The sequence below is a fragment of the Neoarius graeffei genome, chromosome 19 (assembly GCF_027579695.1).
Source record: "Neoarius graeffei isolate fNeoGra1 chromosome 19, fNeoGra1.pri, whole genome shotgun sequence".
Taxonomy (NCBI): Eukaryota; Metazoa; Chordata; class Actinopteri; order Siluriformes; family Ariidae; genus Neoarius; species Neoarius graeffei.
Genome location: NC_083587.1, coordinates 68,019,717 through 68,037,554, shown reverse-complemented (window position 1 = coordinate 68,037,554; position 17,838 = coordinate 68,019,717). Strand labels below are relative to the sequence as shown.

The following is a 17,838-nucleotide window of genomic DNA, read 5'->3' as shown; positions in this document are numbered from 1 at the left end:
ATTTGGTTTTCATGAATTCAGAAAAAATGTTATTGTTAATAAAAAATATTTTTACTGACACGTCAGTGAGTCAAAATAACTTCCACTTCTGTTTTTCAGTCTTTACCCTGATTGCTCATTTCGTGCTCCCAGCTCCGTGTGCACTTTACCTTTTATGGAGTTTTGTGGGCGTCACGATATGCAAATTAACTGTCAGAAAGGAACTACAAGCGAAACACTGCAAAGGAATGAAACTAAAATAAACAGAGGCAGTTTAATTATTTATCATAGTTCATACTTTATTTATTTGACAAGCAACATTTTCATTTATACATGAAGGGCATGTGTTAAGATTGGGGTGTGTGTGTGTGTGTGTGTGTGTGTGTGTGTGTGTGTGTGTGTTAATAGCCCAACACTCATTTAGTATTAGCATTAAAATCAGCTAATATCTTTAAAAAGAGAACGTTAATAATCATGCTAATGGTGCTAATAATAAACGGCAGACAGGAAGTGTTTTGTTAATCCCGCAACGTTCAGGTGTACGTTAGCGATGTTAGCACTGTGAGTGAGGACTGTAGACGTGAGATTGAGAACATTAACATTTTACATGTTATTTTTTACCATCATGAGGAAAAGTAAAACATCAGCGTTTATCACCGATGTCACGTGATCATGTGGTAAAAGTCTCAGAAATCTTGAGTGAAAAATCAGAAATTTGTGTTTAAAAGTCTGAGATTGGACTCGGTGTTGCTATAAAACTCTTATCTGTGTTTGTTTATTGTGCATGTGCTAATAATCCGTTATTGTTACTTATAGCTAGCTTCAGTTAGTCACCTCGCTAACTAGCTGTGCTTATTCATGGTGTTTTACAAAATTTTCTGACAGACATTAGCGATGTTCTGGTTTTGCCAAGCAGCAATGAACTTCCTGTGATCTTACTACATAAACTCAGAGCTGTTTTCTGGAACAACACATCAAAATCTAAAATGGCTTCCGCGACAGCTATGATAGCTAGCTGTTAGCTAAACCAGATTTGAACTTTAATCTTTTGCAGGTTTGCTCTCAGCAGAAAGCTCATTTGTGTTCGACAAAGCAACAGCCGATTGATTGTTGGTGCTCAGTTTTAGCGACATTTGAATCAATATTTTCTGAATTGTACGCAAATTAAGTATGATGCAGTAAAGAATTACGGAAATAAAAATCCAAATGATTGTCTTGATTGATTCCTGGGATGCAGTCTGAGGACGGAGGCAGCGGCGATCACTGGTGCTGCTGGTGAGTGAATTATATCGACTATAATTAGCTCACTTTGCTAATCTAATCTGATTAGAGAACAAAGCTGAGCATGTAAATTAAAGAACTGATTCTCACACTGACGAGTGTTATTTAGTTAGCTTTAGATGCTGTATACAGCTACGAATGTTTGATAAAAAATAAAAAGGTTTTGCAGGCCACACCCACAAGCAACAGCAGTAGTGTCTCTTGGTAGTGACGCCAAACAGTGAGTCTGCTTTTTCAGAAAATTCCACTTTCCACAACAGACGGATTACGGCTCACTTCTCTAATTACGTGACGTAAAACATCCCGAAGGAAGTGCTGGCGATGTTTATTCCGTTTATAAGAACAGGATGAGATGAACTCAGTAACTGATTATGAGCACATGGTTAGCGTGAGTGTAAAGGCAGTGAGAGTGTGGCAGTGTTGCAGCGCCACCTGCTGGCACCAACACCAAACAGCATCAAGATCATTTTCTGTTTGTTTTTTTTTTTCTTCGTTTCATGCAGAAAAAAATGTTTGCATACAAATTTACAGACATGAATAAATTCCAATCTCGGTGTCATGCAGCTTTGTGTCCTTTCATCACGGCTAACATTATTATCTTTACACTTTTTACCAACAAATCACACCCCGCTGCTCGAATGGGTTCATTTTCATACACACCTCACTAAAGGTTCCCTAAATATCCACTGAGAGAACTGGCAGGCCTCCGACAGCTTTATGCTGACTGTTAGATGCTGTAATGTGCTGTAGAACATCATACAAATCTGAAAATATGACAAAAGGGATAATTTAACTACATCAAGGTTAAGCGAACACAGCTAGCATTTAATAAAGGCTTGTCGTGAATGGTTATGCTAAATAATAACGTGCTAACTGGCAGTGTTAGCTTTCATTTGTTTTAGTCTGTGAAACTTTTGCACACAGCTGAGATGACTGGACTGAGTTTAGCTACATTAGCATGCATTAGCATGATGTTATTAGCATTAGTGTTGTCATAGCGAGTGTGAATCACTAACAGTGCAGCTTTATGTGAATTTATCACAAAAATCAGAGTTTAAAAAAAACCACTTTACGGTTAAATTTTTCCAGTCGTGCTAATTGGCAGTGTAAGCTTTTCATTTGTTCGCCTTTTTTTAGCCACCGCTAACGTTTCACAAGGTTAAAATATCCCTTTCAGTGAGGTAAATAGATTGACACAGCTGCATTAGAATCATGTTGTTAGCATTATCATTTCTCATCACATTCCCTTCATTATAGTGTGTGTGTGTGTGTGTGTGTGTGTGTGTGTGTGTGTGTGAGAGACTTGCTAACATTTCTGTTTCATGTTACTTATTTATTTTTGTCGTCTAAGACACATTTATAAATAAGTCTTAAATATGCTAAGTGAACTGTATTGATGCTAATTCACAAGAGTGGTGCTAAGTAGTAAGCTGTAGCGTTAGCTTTCGTGTGTTGTTAGCCTTGGTTTCAGCGTCCACACTGCTGAGAGAGATGAAGGATTCCGCTCTTTTAACATGTAGCATGATGTTAGCTACATTAGCACTGCACTGTTAGCATTTAAGATGTCGTGTTTATACGGTTAAGTAAAGATCATTAACGGTTCTGATGCTCATTAACACTTCCGTACGCGTGAATATAAACTCTGTATGAGGAAGTAAAATAAAGAGAGAGTCGAGATACATAAGTACAGCTCGCGTTAAAACACTTCTACTGTGGATATGTGACGTGTACATCAGTTCATGCTGTGCTCTTAAATCACATATTTTTTAGTATTTTTTATTTTATGTATTTATTGATGTATGTATTGGTCTGAGCCCCTGATGTGCGTTCAGTCTGTACACCTCGGAACCTCAGTGCACTATTCAGGGCTCTTCAGTGAAATGAAACGCCGCCTATGTGACGATTCTGCGTAAAAACACATGCACACACACACGCGCGTCCTCGCACTCGTCCCTCACAGACTCAGAGGACGGAGGGACGAGGTGAAGGGAAACCAGGTGAAGGTCATCACTATGGTGAAGCGTCCAAGAATTTATGACCCTGAAAATCAGCCCAAGGTCAGAGAGATTAATATTTTACATCAGAATGTTGCTTACAAACAACACACCCGAGTAAACAAGTAGCAATAAACAACCAAAAACATGGAGCAAAACTAGCAGGAAAATTAAAGTGAAAATAAAAAAAGGTTGTAAGACAATTCATTATCAATTAAAAATATTGTATTTTATAATTATTGTATTTATTTTCATTAATTTTATATTTTAGGATATACGATTAATTTTAAAAGATGAAAATAAACAATAATGCAGTAATTATTATATTAATATTACTAATAAAAAGGTGTGAGTGTGTGTTGTACAGAGCTTGTAAACGTACCTGTGTGAGGGTGTGTGTGTGCGCCTGTGTGTTACTCGGCCACAGCCACACCAGTGCAGTGATCTTTACTCTCAGATGTGATCGCTAAATACTCGGCCCTGAGGAGAAAAGAATCAGGACACAGAGACAGAACCATCAAAACACACTAAATACATCAGGAAAAAAGGTTTGCATTATATTCTATCCACAGTCACTGGATATGAGCAATCACACACTCTGATTGGCTACTCTACTACTAGGATATCAGCTCATATACTGTAAGGAGAGAAAAACAAAATGGCGGAGCGTGTTGCTGAACCAACCGAGGACGAAATAAAAACTCTACTCGAAAACAAAACCCCAAAAAATTATCAAGTATTTAAAAGAAACAGAAATAGCTAAAAGAATATAGTTGTAGCCCCCCCCTCAATCTCCTGTTCCACACTCCAGTCCAGTCGGTGGCAGTAATGCACCTTTAAGTTGGTTTACCAACTGACAAAAAAAAACAAAAGAAGAAGAAAACTCCAAAAAATACAAAAAAGCAACAAAATATGGAATGAAAGTATTTGACAGTAAGAGCATATCATTTTTTTTATATTTCAAGAATTATTATTATCGCATTTTTCACAAATTGCTCTTGTCGTTTCGCTGGTTTGTTTACATTCTAAGTGGAAATGATTTTGTTGGACATTTTGGATAAAGTTTTTATTTATTGAATTTGCAAAAATAGAAATAAAAATGCTCTGTTTCTCAATATCCAGTGAATGTGGATAGAATAAAACAGTTATTCCACTCAATCTCGGTGCTATGCGCCTCGTCACCTATCAGCTCATGTATGACTCGATTTCGGGGAATAACTGTTAAACATATAAAGACAATAAATAAAAATATCTGGGTAAAAAACAGTAAAATTAACAATAAAAATGTTTAAATATCATTATTCAAATCGTGCTACATTTTGTCTGATAATAAATGAAGGGCAATTAAATTTAACAAATCAACTCTAATTAAAATGTATTAAGTTTAAATAAAAAAAAATCAAATATTAAGTAAAACAATAGAAAGTATATAATATGTGCAGGAAATGAGATATGAAAGAAAACATCATAAAAACTAAAAGTAATGAATATAAAAAGTATATAATTAAACAATAAAATAATTTAATTTCCAAAAATTAACTGTTTGATTAAAAATGAAAGTCAAAAACAGGTCGAGAGGAAAATGTGAAATTATCCTAGATGAAATAAAAATGAAAATATATGGAATATAGATAAATAATAAACACAGCTCTGCAAATTATTACATGCAAGTGTGTGTGTGTGTGTGTGTGTGTGTGAGAGAGAGTTCCTCACGCGCTCTCTCTCAGCGCTTCCTCTCCAGCAGCGGCGATTTTCCTGTAACAGTAAACCATCTCCACCAGTAACCACAGCTGCAGGCCGATGATTGACACGTACATCATCACCTCCGACAGGATGGAGGCCATACCACGGGTCTCTATACACACACACACACACACACACACACACACACACTAGCTCTTCTATGGTGTTGATGTATCAGCAGTATTATTTTCCACTCTGCTGAATATGAATTATCACTGAATTATAATTTTTTAACATCTGAGTTGTTACCTTTCGCCGTTTTAGCTGTGTGTGATTATCAAAGGTTCAGTTTATAAATATTTAGCAGTATATTTTACCATTAAATTATGATAAAACTTTGAATACACTTTAAAACTGCTAACTGATAAATATCATCTTTACATGTTTTAAACCAGCGGTCATCAAACTACGGCCCGCGGGCCGACTCCGGCCCACCACCCCCCTTTGACCGGCCCCTCTGCCCCCCACCACTTGAACCGGCCCTATGAGGCAATCCCCAAAAGTGGTCATGGCCTATTTTTTTTTTTATTGCTTTTTGGCAAATAATAACATGTCTGCATCTTGTATTTTGTTGATTTTATCAATTAAAATTGATATTTAGTTATAAAATGAACTATTCATATTTTCTGAATTTTCGTCATATGCTCGCGATCAAGCAGTGACAGGCAGCGCATGCGCAGAGAACTGTCAGTGTTCAGGACAGCAAAATGGCTAGCGGTCAGCGAAAAGCTGACAGAGAGTGCAGAGTTTTTAAAGAACAGTGGACCACCGATTATTTTTTCGTTCAGTGTAAGGACCGTGCAGTTTGTCTTGTATGTAAAGAAAGTGTGTCGGTTTTCAAAGAATATAATCTGCGTCGTCACTACGAAACCCACCACAAAGAGTATGCTAGTTTGCGAGGGCAAACAAGAGAAGACAGGATTCAGAGGATGAAATGCGGACTGGCTGCACAACAGAATGGATTCCTTCGCCAAACCCAGATCAACCAGGCTGCTGTGCGAGCTAGCTATAAGGTAGCTCACCTACTAGCTACCCATGGAAAGCCGTTTACTGATGGGGACTTTGTTAAAGTATGCACGCTTGCTGTGGCCGAGGAGGTGTGTCCCGACAAGAAGGATGCGCTCAATGCGGTGAGTCTCTCCGCACCTACTACGACCAGGCGAACCGAAGATTTGGGGGACGACGTGTATAACCAGCTGAATGAGAAAGCGTCAGAATTTGAGTTTTTTGCTTTGGCCATGGATGAGAGCAATGACGTGCAGGACACAGCACAACTGCTGTGATCTATTGATCTGTTGCTCATATTATTATAATTTCACTGTTTTTTAAAATGTATTTTATAGGCCTATTTATTTGACCTTTATTAAGTGCTGCACACAGGTATTATTAATATTATTAATAATATCAACAGACCTACCTACAATTTATAATTTTCCACTCACCTTTGCCAGTGTCAATCACCTCAAATAGGCAGCTGTTTCTTACCTTGACAGCTTTAATGTTATTTTTATTAGAAAATAAATAAATGGAATATCAGTGGTATTTCAAATTAAAACAAAGTGTGAAGACTCGATTACTACTTTTGCAAACCACTAGTAAAGATAAACAAATATGTGCCAGGAATCAAGTGTTGATATAGTAGTGGGGATATAGTAGTGGGGATATAGTAGTGGGGATATAGTAGTGGGGATATAGTAGTGTGGGTATAGTAGTGGGGATATAGTAGTGGGGATATAGTAGTGGGGATATAGTAGTGGGGATATAGTAGTGGGGATATAGTAGTGTGGGTATAGTAGTGGGGATATAGTAGTGTGGATATAGTAGTGTGGGTATAGTAGTGGGGATATAGTAGTGGGGATATAGTAGTGGGGATATAGTAGTGGGGATATAGTAGTGGGGATATAGTAGTGGGGATATAGTAGTGGGGATATAGTAGTGGGGATATAGTAGTGTGGATATAGTAGTGGGGATATAGTAGTGGGGATATAGTAGTGGGGATATAGTAGTGGGGATATAGTAGTGGGGATATAGTAGTGGGGATATAGTAGTGTGGATATAGTAGTGTGGGTATAGTAGTGGGGATATAGTAGTGGGGATATAGTAGTGGGGATATAGTAGTGGGGATATAGTAGTGGGGATATAGTAGTGGGGATATAGTAGTGTGGGTATAGTAGTGGGGATATAGTAGTGGGGATATAGTAGTGGGGATATAGTAGTGGGGATATAGTAGTGTGGATATAGTAGTGTGGGTATAGTAGTGGGGATATAGTAGTGTGGATATAGTAGTGGGGATATAGTAGTGGGGATATAGTAGTGGGGATATAGTAGTGTGGGTATAGTAGTGGGGATATAGTAGTGTGGGGATATAGTAGTGTGGATATAGTAGTGGGGATATAGTAGTGGGGATATAGTAGTGGGGATATAGTAGTGTGGGTATAGTAGTGGGGATATAGTAGTGGGGATATAGTAGTGGGGATATAGTAGTGGGGATGGCTGTGCCAGGCTAGTAATCTCTACGACACAATGAGGCCTGCTGGTGGTCATATTTGTCTGGGTCATACAATTCTATGTTATATAGCTGACCCGACCCCGGACCCCCATCACAGTCAGGAACGACAATGTGGCCCCCAGAGAAAAAAGTTTGGTGACCCCTGTTTTAAACTTTACTTAACTTTTACAGTCTCTGCATGTTTTAAACTTTACTTAACTTTTATTCTATTTTATTCTGCTGTTTTTTACTGAACTTTTACTTCATTTTATTATTTTATTTCTACTACTGTTTAATTCTTATATTATTTTTATTTTTCTCTCTTCTTCCCCATTTATTTTATGTAATTTTATTTTCTATTGCTTATTGTTTTGCTTTTACTTCTGTAAAGCACATTGAACTGCCACTGTGTATGAAATGTGCTATAGAAATAAACTTGCCTTGCCTAAAAAAAACCTGTGAATCGCTAGCTGTGTACTGAAATTAGCTTCGCCCACACTGGAACAGAGCTGCTCAGCTCCACCCCTTTTCCCAGCAAAGGCAGCTCAAACATGGTTTCCTGAGAACATGGAAGTTCTCAGTCGTTCACTTCTCCCCGTCGTTTTGTCCTCACCTTTGGCCAAGACGTTGATGGTGATGAATTTGGTGATATTGGTGTGAAACTCGTAGGAGCTGAAGATTAGCTTGCGGTTGAAGTAGCAGCGGTACGTCCCCGTGTCGTTGTAGGTGATGTTCAGGATGTTCAGAGATCCATCCTGCAGGTCCAGCGTGTCTTTACTGCCCTCCCACTGGATACGGTCCATGAAGCGGTCATCTGTGACCATGGCCCCCATGCTGCTGTAACTGTAGATCTGTAACATTCGATCAGAGTAACGACACCAAGAAACTTCATTCATTATCTCATATCACTGACTGGTCAGAAGAGAAGATGTTGATTAATTCTCTATAACAGCAGCTCTGAGAGTAGTGCAGGTTTATATTAATGCGCTCATTGTAATACGTTATCGTTTCCATAGTAACAGCTCATTCAGGAGTCAGTGGGAAGTTGCTGTGGTGTAAGAAGAATAAAACACTTCGCTGTAACAGTAAGAACAGTAACTCTGCTTCATCACGCCATCTTTACCGTAAATAAAAAACTAATCAACAAAGTAACAATCGTTCTTTGAACTTTTTGTTTTGATGTAATTTTCTCTTCACTTTGATCAGAAAAAAAAGTAAAGTCTCTCACGTGGCTGAAGTTGCTTTCTCCTTTGGCCATGAACCACCAGTCGACGGAGGCAGAGGCGTACACCTCGCCTCGCATCTTACAGGAAATGCAGCCCAGCTTGAAATCCTTTCCTGCCACGGCCTCGGTGTCCGAGTCGACCTCCACACACGCAGAGCTGCTGAGACGAGCTACGAACACAACACAACACACACACACACGTTCACTGATTTAACACACACACACACGCATACACACTAAACCTGCCTGTGGACCTAAAGTCAAGCTGACTGGACTTTTAAACCACATTCATAAGACAATAAGTCATGTATATTATTAATAAATACATCATAAACGTAAATATTAGGTGATTGATGACTTCTCGGAAGTCCAGTCAGCTTGATTTCCTGCTAATAAATTTTTAAAAACTGTGATCAATATTTATGCATGGATTACAGTGCTGTTGTGACCCATCCATTATTTTCTCTCGTTCATTCTGGGGTGCAGGCATTATCTATTCTCAGCCTCTTTTTCTTTTTTTCAGGATTTGATGGTTTCACGTGCGTGCTCCTGTCACTCGGAATAGTGCATGCTGGGATTTTTTTTTTTTGTCCAAGGCAGAGCATACTTTATTTCCTCTCACATTACAGATATAAACTGGTCCAAATCTGTAGATTCCCGGAACCAGACTGTGCAGAGACACTTAGCTCCATCCTTACAGTCTCAACTCACTTCATCGTTTACTCACAGCTGAGTGTCTGATTGCTCAGGAGATCTGATCCTGTCACTTCCTCTCAGACTTTATTCCATCGGTTATCAAAAACTGGTTATTCAGCTGAGCTGTTTTTTACCAATCACTGTTTAGATGGACTAGATTAGCCTTCACTCACCAGATCGGGTCGTGCTCTTTAGATTAGCTTTCACTTGCAAAGTTAATTCTCACTCACTAGATTATTTTTTTTTACTCGCAAGGTTAGCTTTCTGTCACTTGATTATCTTTTGCTACTTAGATTAGTTTTTACTCACAATGTTAGCTTTTCGCACGAGATTAGGTTCCAGTGCTTAGATTATCTTTCACTCACTAGATTATATTTCACTCACTAAATTAGCTTCACTAGCTTGATTAGGTTTTACTCGCTAGATTAGCTTTCATTTGCTTCACTCACTAGATTATTTTTTACCCTCAAGGTTAGCTTTCTGTCATTTTTGTTTATCTATCATTCACTTTTATCTTTCACTCGCTAGATTAGACTTTACTCCATAGATTAGCTTTCATTTGCTAAATTATCCCTCACTCACTAGGTTAACTTATACTCACTAGATAATTTTCTACTCACAAAGTTAGCTTTCATTCACAAGATTATCTTTCACTACTTAGATTAGTTTTTACTCACTATGTTAGCTTTTTCTCACTAGATTAGGTTCCGGTGCTTAGATTAGCTTTGACTCACTAGATTAGCTTCACTAGCTTGATTAGGTTTTACTCACTATATTAGCTTTCATTTGCTAAGTTAGCCCTCACTCACTAAGTTAGCTTTCACACACTAGATTATTTTTTACCCTCAAGGTTAGCTTTCTGTCACTTTTGTTTATCGATCATTGAATAGATTTTCTTTCACTCGCAAGATTAGATTTTACTCCATAGATTATCTTTCATTTGCAAAATTATAAATTAGTCACTGTGTGAACTTATACTCACTAGATTATTTTTTACTCACAAGGTTAGCGTTCCCTCACTTGAATATCTTTCATTCACTAGATTATCTTTTGCTGCTTAGATTAGTTTTTACTCACTATGTTAGCTTTTTCAGTCTAGATTAGGTTCCAGTGCTTAGATTAGCTTTCACTCACTAGATTATTTTTCATTCACTAAATTAGCTTCACTAGCTTGATTAGGTTTTACTCTAGGGTGACCAGACATCCCGGTTTTACCGGGACAGTCCCGATTTGGGGTTGTGTGTCCCGAGTCCCGACAAAAGTCTGTCGGGACACGGATATGTCCCGGTTTTCGCCACTCGCAACGTTTGCGACTGAGCAGCGTGGGAATCATTAGCGGAGAAATGTCTGCATTTACTATTTTGATGAATTGACAGGAATCGCAAACTTTCCTGGTTACTGCCCCCTGGCATAGGTGTTTATTTAGCCACATTATTCCAGACAACAGAACGTGTTGCCATGCAACAATAAAATAAACATTAACTGGCGTGAATGTTCTTTGTCTAGCAGCTAGCAGCAGTAATGCCGCAGCAATTATGCCGAAAAGAAAATGTACCTTTTCCAAAGATTTACAGGGCACCTACCCCTTCCTCCGAGAGGTGCAGAACAATGTGCACGAAGCCAACTGCACACACTGTAAGTGCTTTGTTCTTGTACTGAGTTGGGTAGCCTATGCTGCAAATGCTGTGCGCTCCTGTGGGGGCTTTCCTCGGGCTGTCGCCCCTCTCCTCCTTTACTGCTGTTTTGTTTGAGTGTATATTTACGGAAGCCGCGAGAGGCCCTTCATATAATCTTTTTTTATTCACCTTGTTATCCCGAGATAACGACATAATTAATTCAGGATCTCGAGAAAACAACACAACTAATTCGAGATCTCGAGAAAACAAAACCGTGATTTCATGATCTCAGCTGGATCACTGTATCTCCGTTTTTTTTTTCTTTTTCTCCTCCTATTTGAACTACTACTTCATTTTATTATTTTATTTCTACTATTGTTTAATTCTTATTATTTTCTTTTAATTTTTTAAATTCTTTTAATTAATTGTTTAATTCTTTTAATATTATATATTAGTATAAAAATAAAATTATTTTATGTAATTTTATTCTCTATTGTTTACTGTTTTGTTTTTACTTCTGTAAAGCACACTGAACTGCCATCGTGTATGAAATGTGCTATATAAATAAACTTGCCTTGCCTTGCCTTCTGCGGAGGTGCCGCGGACTAATTTTGAAATTATCCCTTATTAAAAGACTTAATGCAATCTCTCCCTGTGTCAACCCCTGATCAAAATATTGCCTTATTAGGTGATCAATTATTCCAGACATTCTAATGACCAAAGTTGCGTCTATACAGAATGAGAAATAGCCCCAAAGTCAGCATATCACAAGTCTCTTGGCGCACCTGAATGAACCATTTCTCAGCTGTTTACTCGAGATCATGAAATAATTTTGTTTTCTCAAGATCACGGAATAACGGTTTTGTTTTCTCGAGATCTCAAGTTAGTTGTGTTGTTTTCTCGAGATCCTGAATTAATTATGTCGTTATCTCGGGATAACAAGGTGAATAAAAAAAAGGATTATATGAAGGGCCTCTCTCGGCTTCCGTAGTATATATTCTCAAATCACTTGTCTCTTTTTTGTTTCTGTTTAACACACCATTCTGACAGTTTGGCCATATTGCTGTGTTGAACAGCTTGTTGCAGCTTCCATTAAAGTGTTCACTTTTGTCCACATCTTCTTGCTTTATTCATTCAGTTGTGGGGAATGGTTAGTAAGGTTGATTCTGACCGAGGCTATGTTGAGGTCACATATCTACTTTTTAAGTTCATGCTATAGTGCATACAATTTTAGAGATATAGCCTACATGTGCATATGCATTCTTCTTGGTGTTCTCACAAACAGGTGAAATAAATCAGTGTAAATGTGGCCTATGGACATAGCCTGGCCTATTCTCAGCCATTACAACATCTGCTGTCTGACCATAATGTAACTGATCTGTATACCACTATGCTACTAGATAACAAAATGCCTGTTTGTTTTATTTCATGTGAGATGTTGATAAATGTGAGCTTCAACAAAATGCTAAGAGCACCTCTCTGAGTGTCACGTTTATGTAAAAAAAAGGTGTGCGTGCACGAGCATGGTCGCCGCAAAAGTGTTTCAGACTAGGGAAATCTGGTCACCCTATTTTACTCACTAGAGTAGCTTTCATTTGCTAAGTTAGTCTTCTCTCCGTAGGTTAGCTTTCACTCACTTGATTATCTTTTGCTACCTAGAATAGGTTTTACTCCCCATGTTAGCTTTTTCTCACTAGATTAGCTTTCACTAGCTTGATTAGGTTTAACTCACTAGATTAGCTTTCATTTTCTAATAGTTAGCCCTCACTCACTATGTTAACTTTCACCCGTTAGATTATTTTTTACTCAGAAAGTTATCTTTCACTGACTAGATTAGACTTTACTCCACAGATTAGCTTTCATTTGCTAAATTATCCCTCACTCACTAGGTTAACGTATACTTACTAGATTATTTTTTACTCACAAGGTTAGATTTCACTCACTAAATTAGCTTCACTAGCTAAGTTAGCCCTCACTCACTAAGTTAGCTTTCACTCATTAGATTATTTTTACTCAGAACGTTATCTTTCATTCACTAGATTATCTTTCACTAGCTAGATATGGTTTTAGTCACTATGTTAGATTTTGCTTGCTAGGTTAGCTGCTTTTTCTTGCTAGATTAGCCTTCGCTCAGTAGGTTGTATCTCACTAACTACAAATTAGCTTTCACTCACTTATGTTTGCTTTGTTCAAACACATTCTAGTGGGAATTTGATAACATCAACCTGATGAGTGTTACCCAAGATTAGCCCCGCCCACTTTACATTGTGTTGAACTTTATATAGACTTGGTACTGCAGATTGTGACGAACATTAACTGATGTTATCAGGAAGAACCTGTTCTGTTCTGACTTGAAAAATAAATATTTTTATTAGTGTTTGATAACTGATGGACTCTTTTGCTAATCCAAGATCAATATCTGGACATTTCTCTTAGTATAATTATGATGTAAACAGAATGTTGGGTGAGATCCCAGACTGTAAGGCTCCTCTGCTAGAGTCTGGTCCCCGGCAAGATTTTCCGAACTACTCCTTAAATCTCCCTGGGGGATTTTGAGGGGAAATAAATTGTTAGCGATGAGCGATGCTATTGCACATCAGTCTGCAGCGCTTCCTCTACGCTATAGATTTACTGTCATATATAGATGCAGGTGTCTATATATGTGATGGAGGTTGCATACGTGGGCCGGGAGGAACACACCTGCATCTCCGAGTGTGCTACCTTCAACCTCTGACCTCTGGAGGGGCGTTTGGCTCTTTCTTTGAGGGACAGATCACACATGGCACACAACATCAGCATCACCGCAATCAGTGCTGTAACAGTGACTTGTGACTAGCGCTGCACTCTTATAGCACTGTGGATCAATCAGCGCTGATTTTCACCTAGCTTAAGTGTGTGTGAAGTGTGTAGACATTATGAGGAAAGGCCCTTGATGACGGAGAGCAGGAGGTGAAAGAAGAGGGAAGAAACAAGAGCAGAAACACAGACACAGGTAGCCACATCAATACGATAAGCATGAGAGGAAGAAAAGGAAAAATGTGAGAAAAGTGAGTGAGTTAGCAAAGAGTTTACCAAATGTACAGCTATTAAACTAGCTGTGGAGGAAAAACGAACATCAATGTGCTTTAACATTATTCTATATATATGGGTCCGTCTCAGAAACTGGTCTCTCATTTGGGATATTATGGTCAAAAAATACATTTTCAAATTTTACAATTTTTTGCATTTACCTAACACTCAATGTTTCTTTTGTCATGTTTAATAAGAATAAATATAGTATCTTGCTTTATCACTGTGGAAATTTTTTTTATTACAATTCAAATGCTTTTGTAAAATTGATTTACATATAAAATAAACTACATCATGAAGAATTAAAGCCCCTCCTTCACAGATGAGTGAAAATATTGAATAAATTTCCTCTTTTTGATTGATTGGATTAAAAATGGCAAGTTATGATGACTGAATTGATTATTCACTTAAATATAAATAATATGATACCAGTTTGGGTATTTGATATGGCGAAATAGGACACAATGGAAAAATCAAGAACACACCGGAAAGATGAGAATAACGGCGGTGGTAAAAGAACAGCGACTGTACCGGCTGAACGTCGCGCGGGTCTCTGCTGCGGCGCGCGAGCAACGGGACATCACTACCGCACCGGACAGAGCGTGAGGTGGGGCAAAATGACTGGCCGTAGAGTCTATCAAAAGTTTGATCTAAATTGACCATGGTTGCAAAATATTGACCCAAAATACGCAAACACTACGAAATATGAAAGTAAGATGAAAAAGAAACATTCTATTGCCTTATACTGCAAGACTAAAACAAAATAAAACTGTCAAAACTCACCTTTTCAGTGATAACGTCCGAACAGATCACCCGCGTAACAGAGACCGCAAATGGAAGCACGATCAACTTCTAACTGTTGGAGTGGAAAATTCCATTCTACACATGCAAATTGTTAATGTGTGTCCTTCCCCGCACACAAATAACACGCTACGGTAAAAAATAGACCACAACTCATTTTATAGCTCAGAAATTCATACAAGACCAGCTACCATTGTAACATATTCTGTAAGAACATTATCTATACCTAACTTTCAGCTTTCATTTTAAAAAACAAAATCGCAGATTTATAACTAAATGTTTATATGGTGTAGTGATTTTAAGTTACTACTTTTGGTGAGGTAGTGACCTCGACCCTGAGGCTTTCCATTTAGATCAAAACACACGATCGTATTGGTTTTGGGTTTGCGGAAAATGGAGTTACAACGGTGATCAAATATTTTGCATGATGTTTTATTACGGTTATGATTATTCTGTGAGCGCACCAATCCTTAGGTGTATAAAGTTACAACTTAAATTACAATCAGTGATAACTGTAGACTTTTCAGTGGACTACAACCTTTTTAAGGGAATGCGATGTGGTCAACCATTTATCATGTCCCAGATCAAGCCGCCATTTTTCCACAAATTTGCAGAATTTTTTGCCAAATTCTGAATAGAGTATTCACATCAAAGATTTAGTTTTATCTGTCTTATTTCTTTCATCATTTTATTTCAAATTAAAACCAACATCACCATTCAAAACCGTATAGTTTATTGACTGTGAGTATATTTAGTGGGGTTCCCCCACATTGCCCAGTTTCTGAGACAGACCCATCTATATATTTACATTTCCATAACCACACCTTGCATACAAATTCTGAATAATTAGACAGATGTAGCAAACAATGGACACTCATAGCTAGTAATTAGCTTTAATTTAGCAATTAACTTCTGAAACTGTTTCTCATTAAACAGACTGTTATATCTGTTTTCTCATAAAATGGACAAATAGCCAAATGAAAACAATGTCAGGTTTTTTTTACATCCAGAAGCCCAAAATGACCTCGTGGGTTTGTGATTCAGACATGTGGAGGTGAACTGAGAGAACTGAGAGGGCTTGCTAATGACTGGAGCTTGTTATGTAGCACTTAGCTGTTCAGTAGAGTTCATCAACATTTACCTCAGATGTGTTGGAATATTACTACAAAAATACTTTGCTTGAGTAATACTGGTTTAGCGAACATGTAGACTTTTACACAGGCAGTGTAAAGACACAATGATAATGGGAACACACAGGAACTGTCAAGAACGTCAACATTTACCACACACTGTTAGATTCCTGAAAAAACTCCATATGAATAAAATGACTGTTAGATACGTTTACAAAGCTAAAGAGGCAAAATGTGAACGGCAAATATGTACACACACACACAATGGCTGCAGCTGGTCGATCTGTAAGGAAAGATCCAGAAGTCCTTGAAACGTTCTACCAGAGATGGTTCAAAATGGAAAGATAACTTGAAAAGAAAAATGATGAGAAAGAAAGACAGACAGGTGTCAGTGAAGGAGGCGTGGCCTCTACATCTGTCAATCCTGGGGAAGGAGTGGCTGCTATATCTGTCTGTTTCAATGAAGGAGGCGTGGCCTCTGTGTCTGTCAGTCCCAGTGAAAGAGGAACCTCCTCTATTTATGTCAGTCTCAGTGAAGGAGGCGTGGCCTCTGTGTCTGTCAGTCCCAGTGAAGGAAGAACTTCCTCTATTTATGTCAGTCTCAGTGAAGGAGGCGTGGCCTCTGTGTCTGTCAGTCTCAGTGAAGGAGGAACTTCCTCTATTTATGTCAGTCTCAGTGAAGGAGGCGTGGCCTCTGTGTCTGTCAGTCTCAGTGAAGGAGGAACTTCCTCTATTTATGTCAGTCTCAGTGAAGGAGGCGTGGCCTCTTTAACTGCTCAAGCATGATGTGTCTTCCAGCCTTTAGATGTTCACAGGTTTAGCAGCTACATTCCAGCATTCCTGCTGCAGTGATCTCCACTGTTCTGTAGCAGCCATGAGCAGAGATTGGGCTATTTATTTTGGCTTGTTTCAGAAATACCGAGGAGCAAGAATGATGATTGATTTAATGCATGATGTCACTTGATGAAGTTAATTCAATAATGGCCTTTATAGGGTGACCAGACGTTCTCTTTTTCCAGACCATGTCCTCTTTTTAAGGCTTAAAATATCCGTCCAACTGGGATTTACAAAACTCATTACATTATCTGACCTAGACACAACAATGCAAAGCTGAACATATGGCAAGACATCTAGTGAAAACACATTTTAGTGAAAATGTAAGTTGATTGAATTCACACCCAAATCAATATGACACAAATTTTCCGAAAGCAGATTTGCTGGTTTTATTTGTAGTGACTGAGGGAATCATGTGGGAATACGAGGTGCTCAGGAATATGCTTCTTCAACATAATTTTACATGGTACGTTAACATTACATTAGCCTATATATCACACTAACATGCTAAGATAGTAAATGTACAATAATGTTAGCTAATGTGAGCAGCATCACTCTATAATATTAGCGAAAATATAGAAAAATAAAAAGACAAGGCTTTGACAGAATTTCCATCAAATCAGTTTACATTGGATTAGAACGTTAATATGAATCAAGTGTATATAGCTCAGCTAACTCTCTAGCATTAAGTTAATGCTAGCTAATGTTACATTGCACATATTTTGATTAATTTTTTGTACCATTAGCTAATTCACTTAGCTAGTCTATGTTAACACTTAGCATCTTAGTGTATTTCAAACATGTAAAGCAAAAAGTTTCTGAAAATAGCTGAGAAAAGTAGGTAAAAATAGCACACACACATGCATACACACACATCCATGACCTTTCCCCCCAGCCTTTAGCCTCAAACATGCTTTCCACAAAAAACAAATTGTCTGAGCTGAGCCTGTAAGATCTGTACATTCCGTACAGCCTGTAGAAT

The 17,838-nt window shown here is 38.1% G+C and overlaps 1 protein-coding gene across 1 annotated transcript in view; it reads right to left on the bottom strand.

The window, feature by feature from the left end:
- Positions 1-252: 252 nt before the first annotated feature.
- The window catches only part of scn1ba (sodium channel, voltage-gated, type I, beta a), a 32,621-nt gene continuing 15,035 nt past the window's right edge, over positions 253-17,838 (bottom strand). Inside the window, exons 3-7 of the mRNA XM_060900499.1 lie at positions 8,714-8,880; positions 8,099-8,336; positions 4,968-5,109; positions 3,637-3,734; positions 253-3,300 (exon numbers count right to left, since the gene is read on the bottom strand). Of these exons, the coding sequence (XP_060756482.1) occupies positions 3,668-3,734; positions 4,968-5,109; positions 8,099-8,336; positions 8,714-8,880 (614 nt within the window). The 3' untranslated portion in view covers positions 253-3,300; positions 3,637-3,667. The remainder of the gene's footprint in view (positions 3,301-3,636; positions 3,735-4,967; positions 5,110-8,098; positions 8,337-8,713; positions 8,881-17,838) is intronic.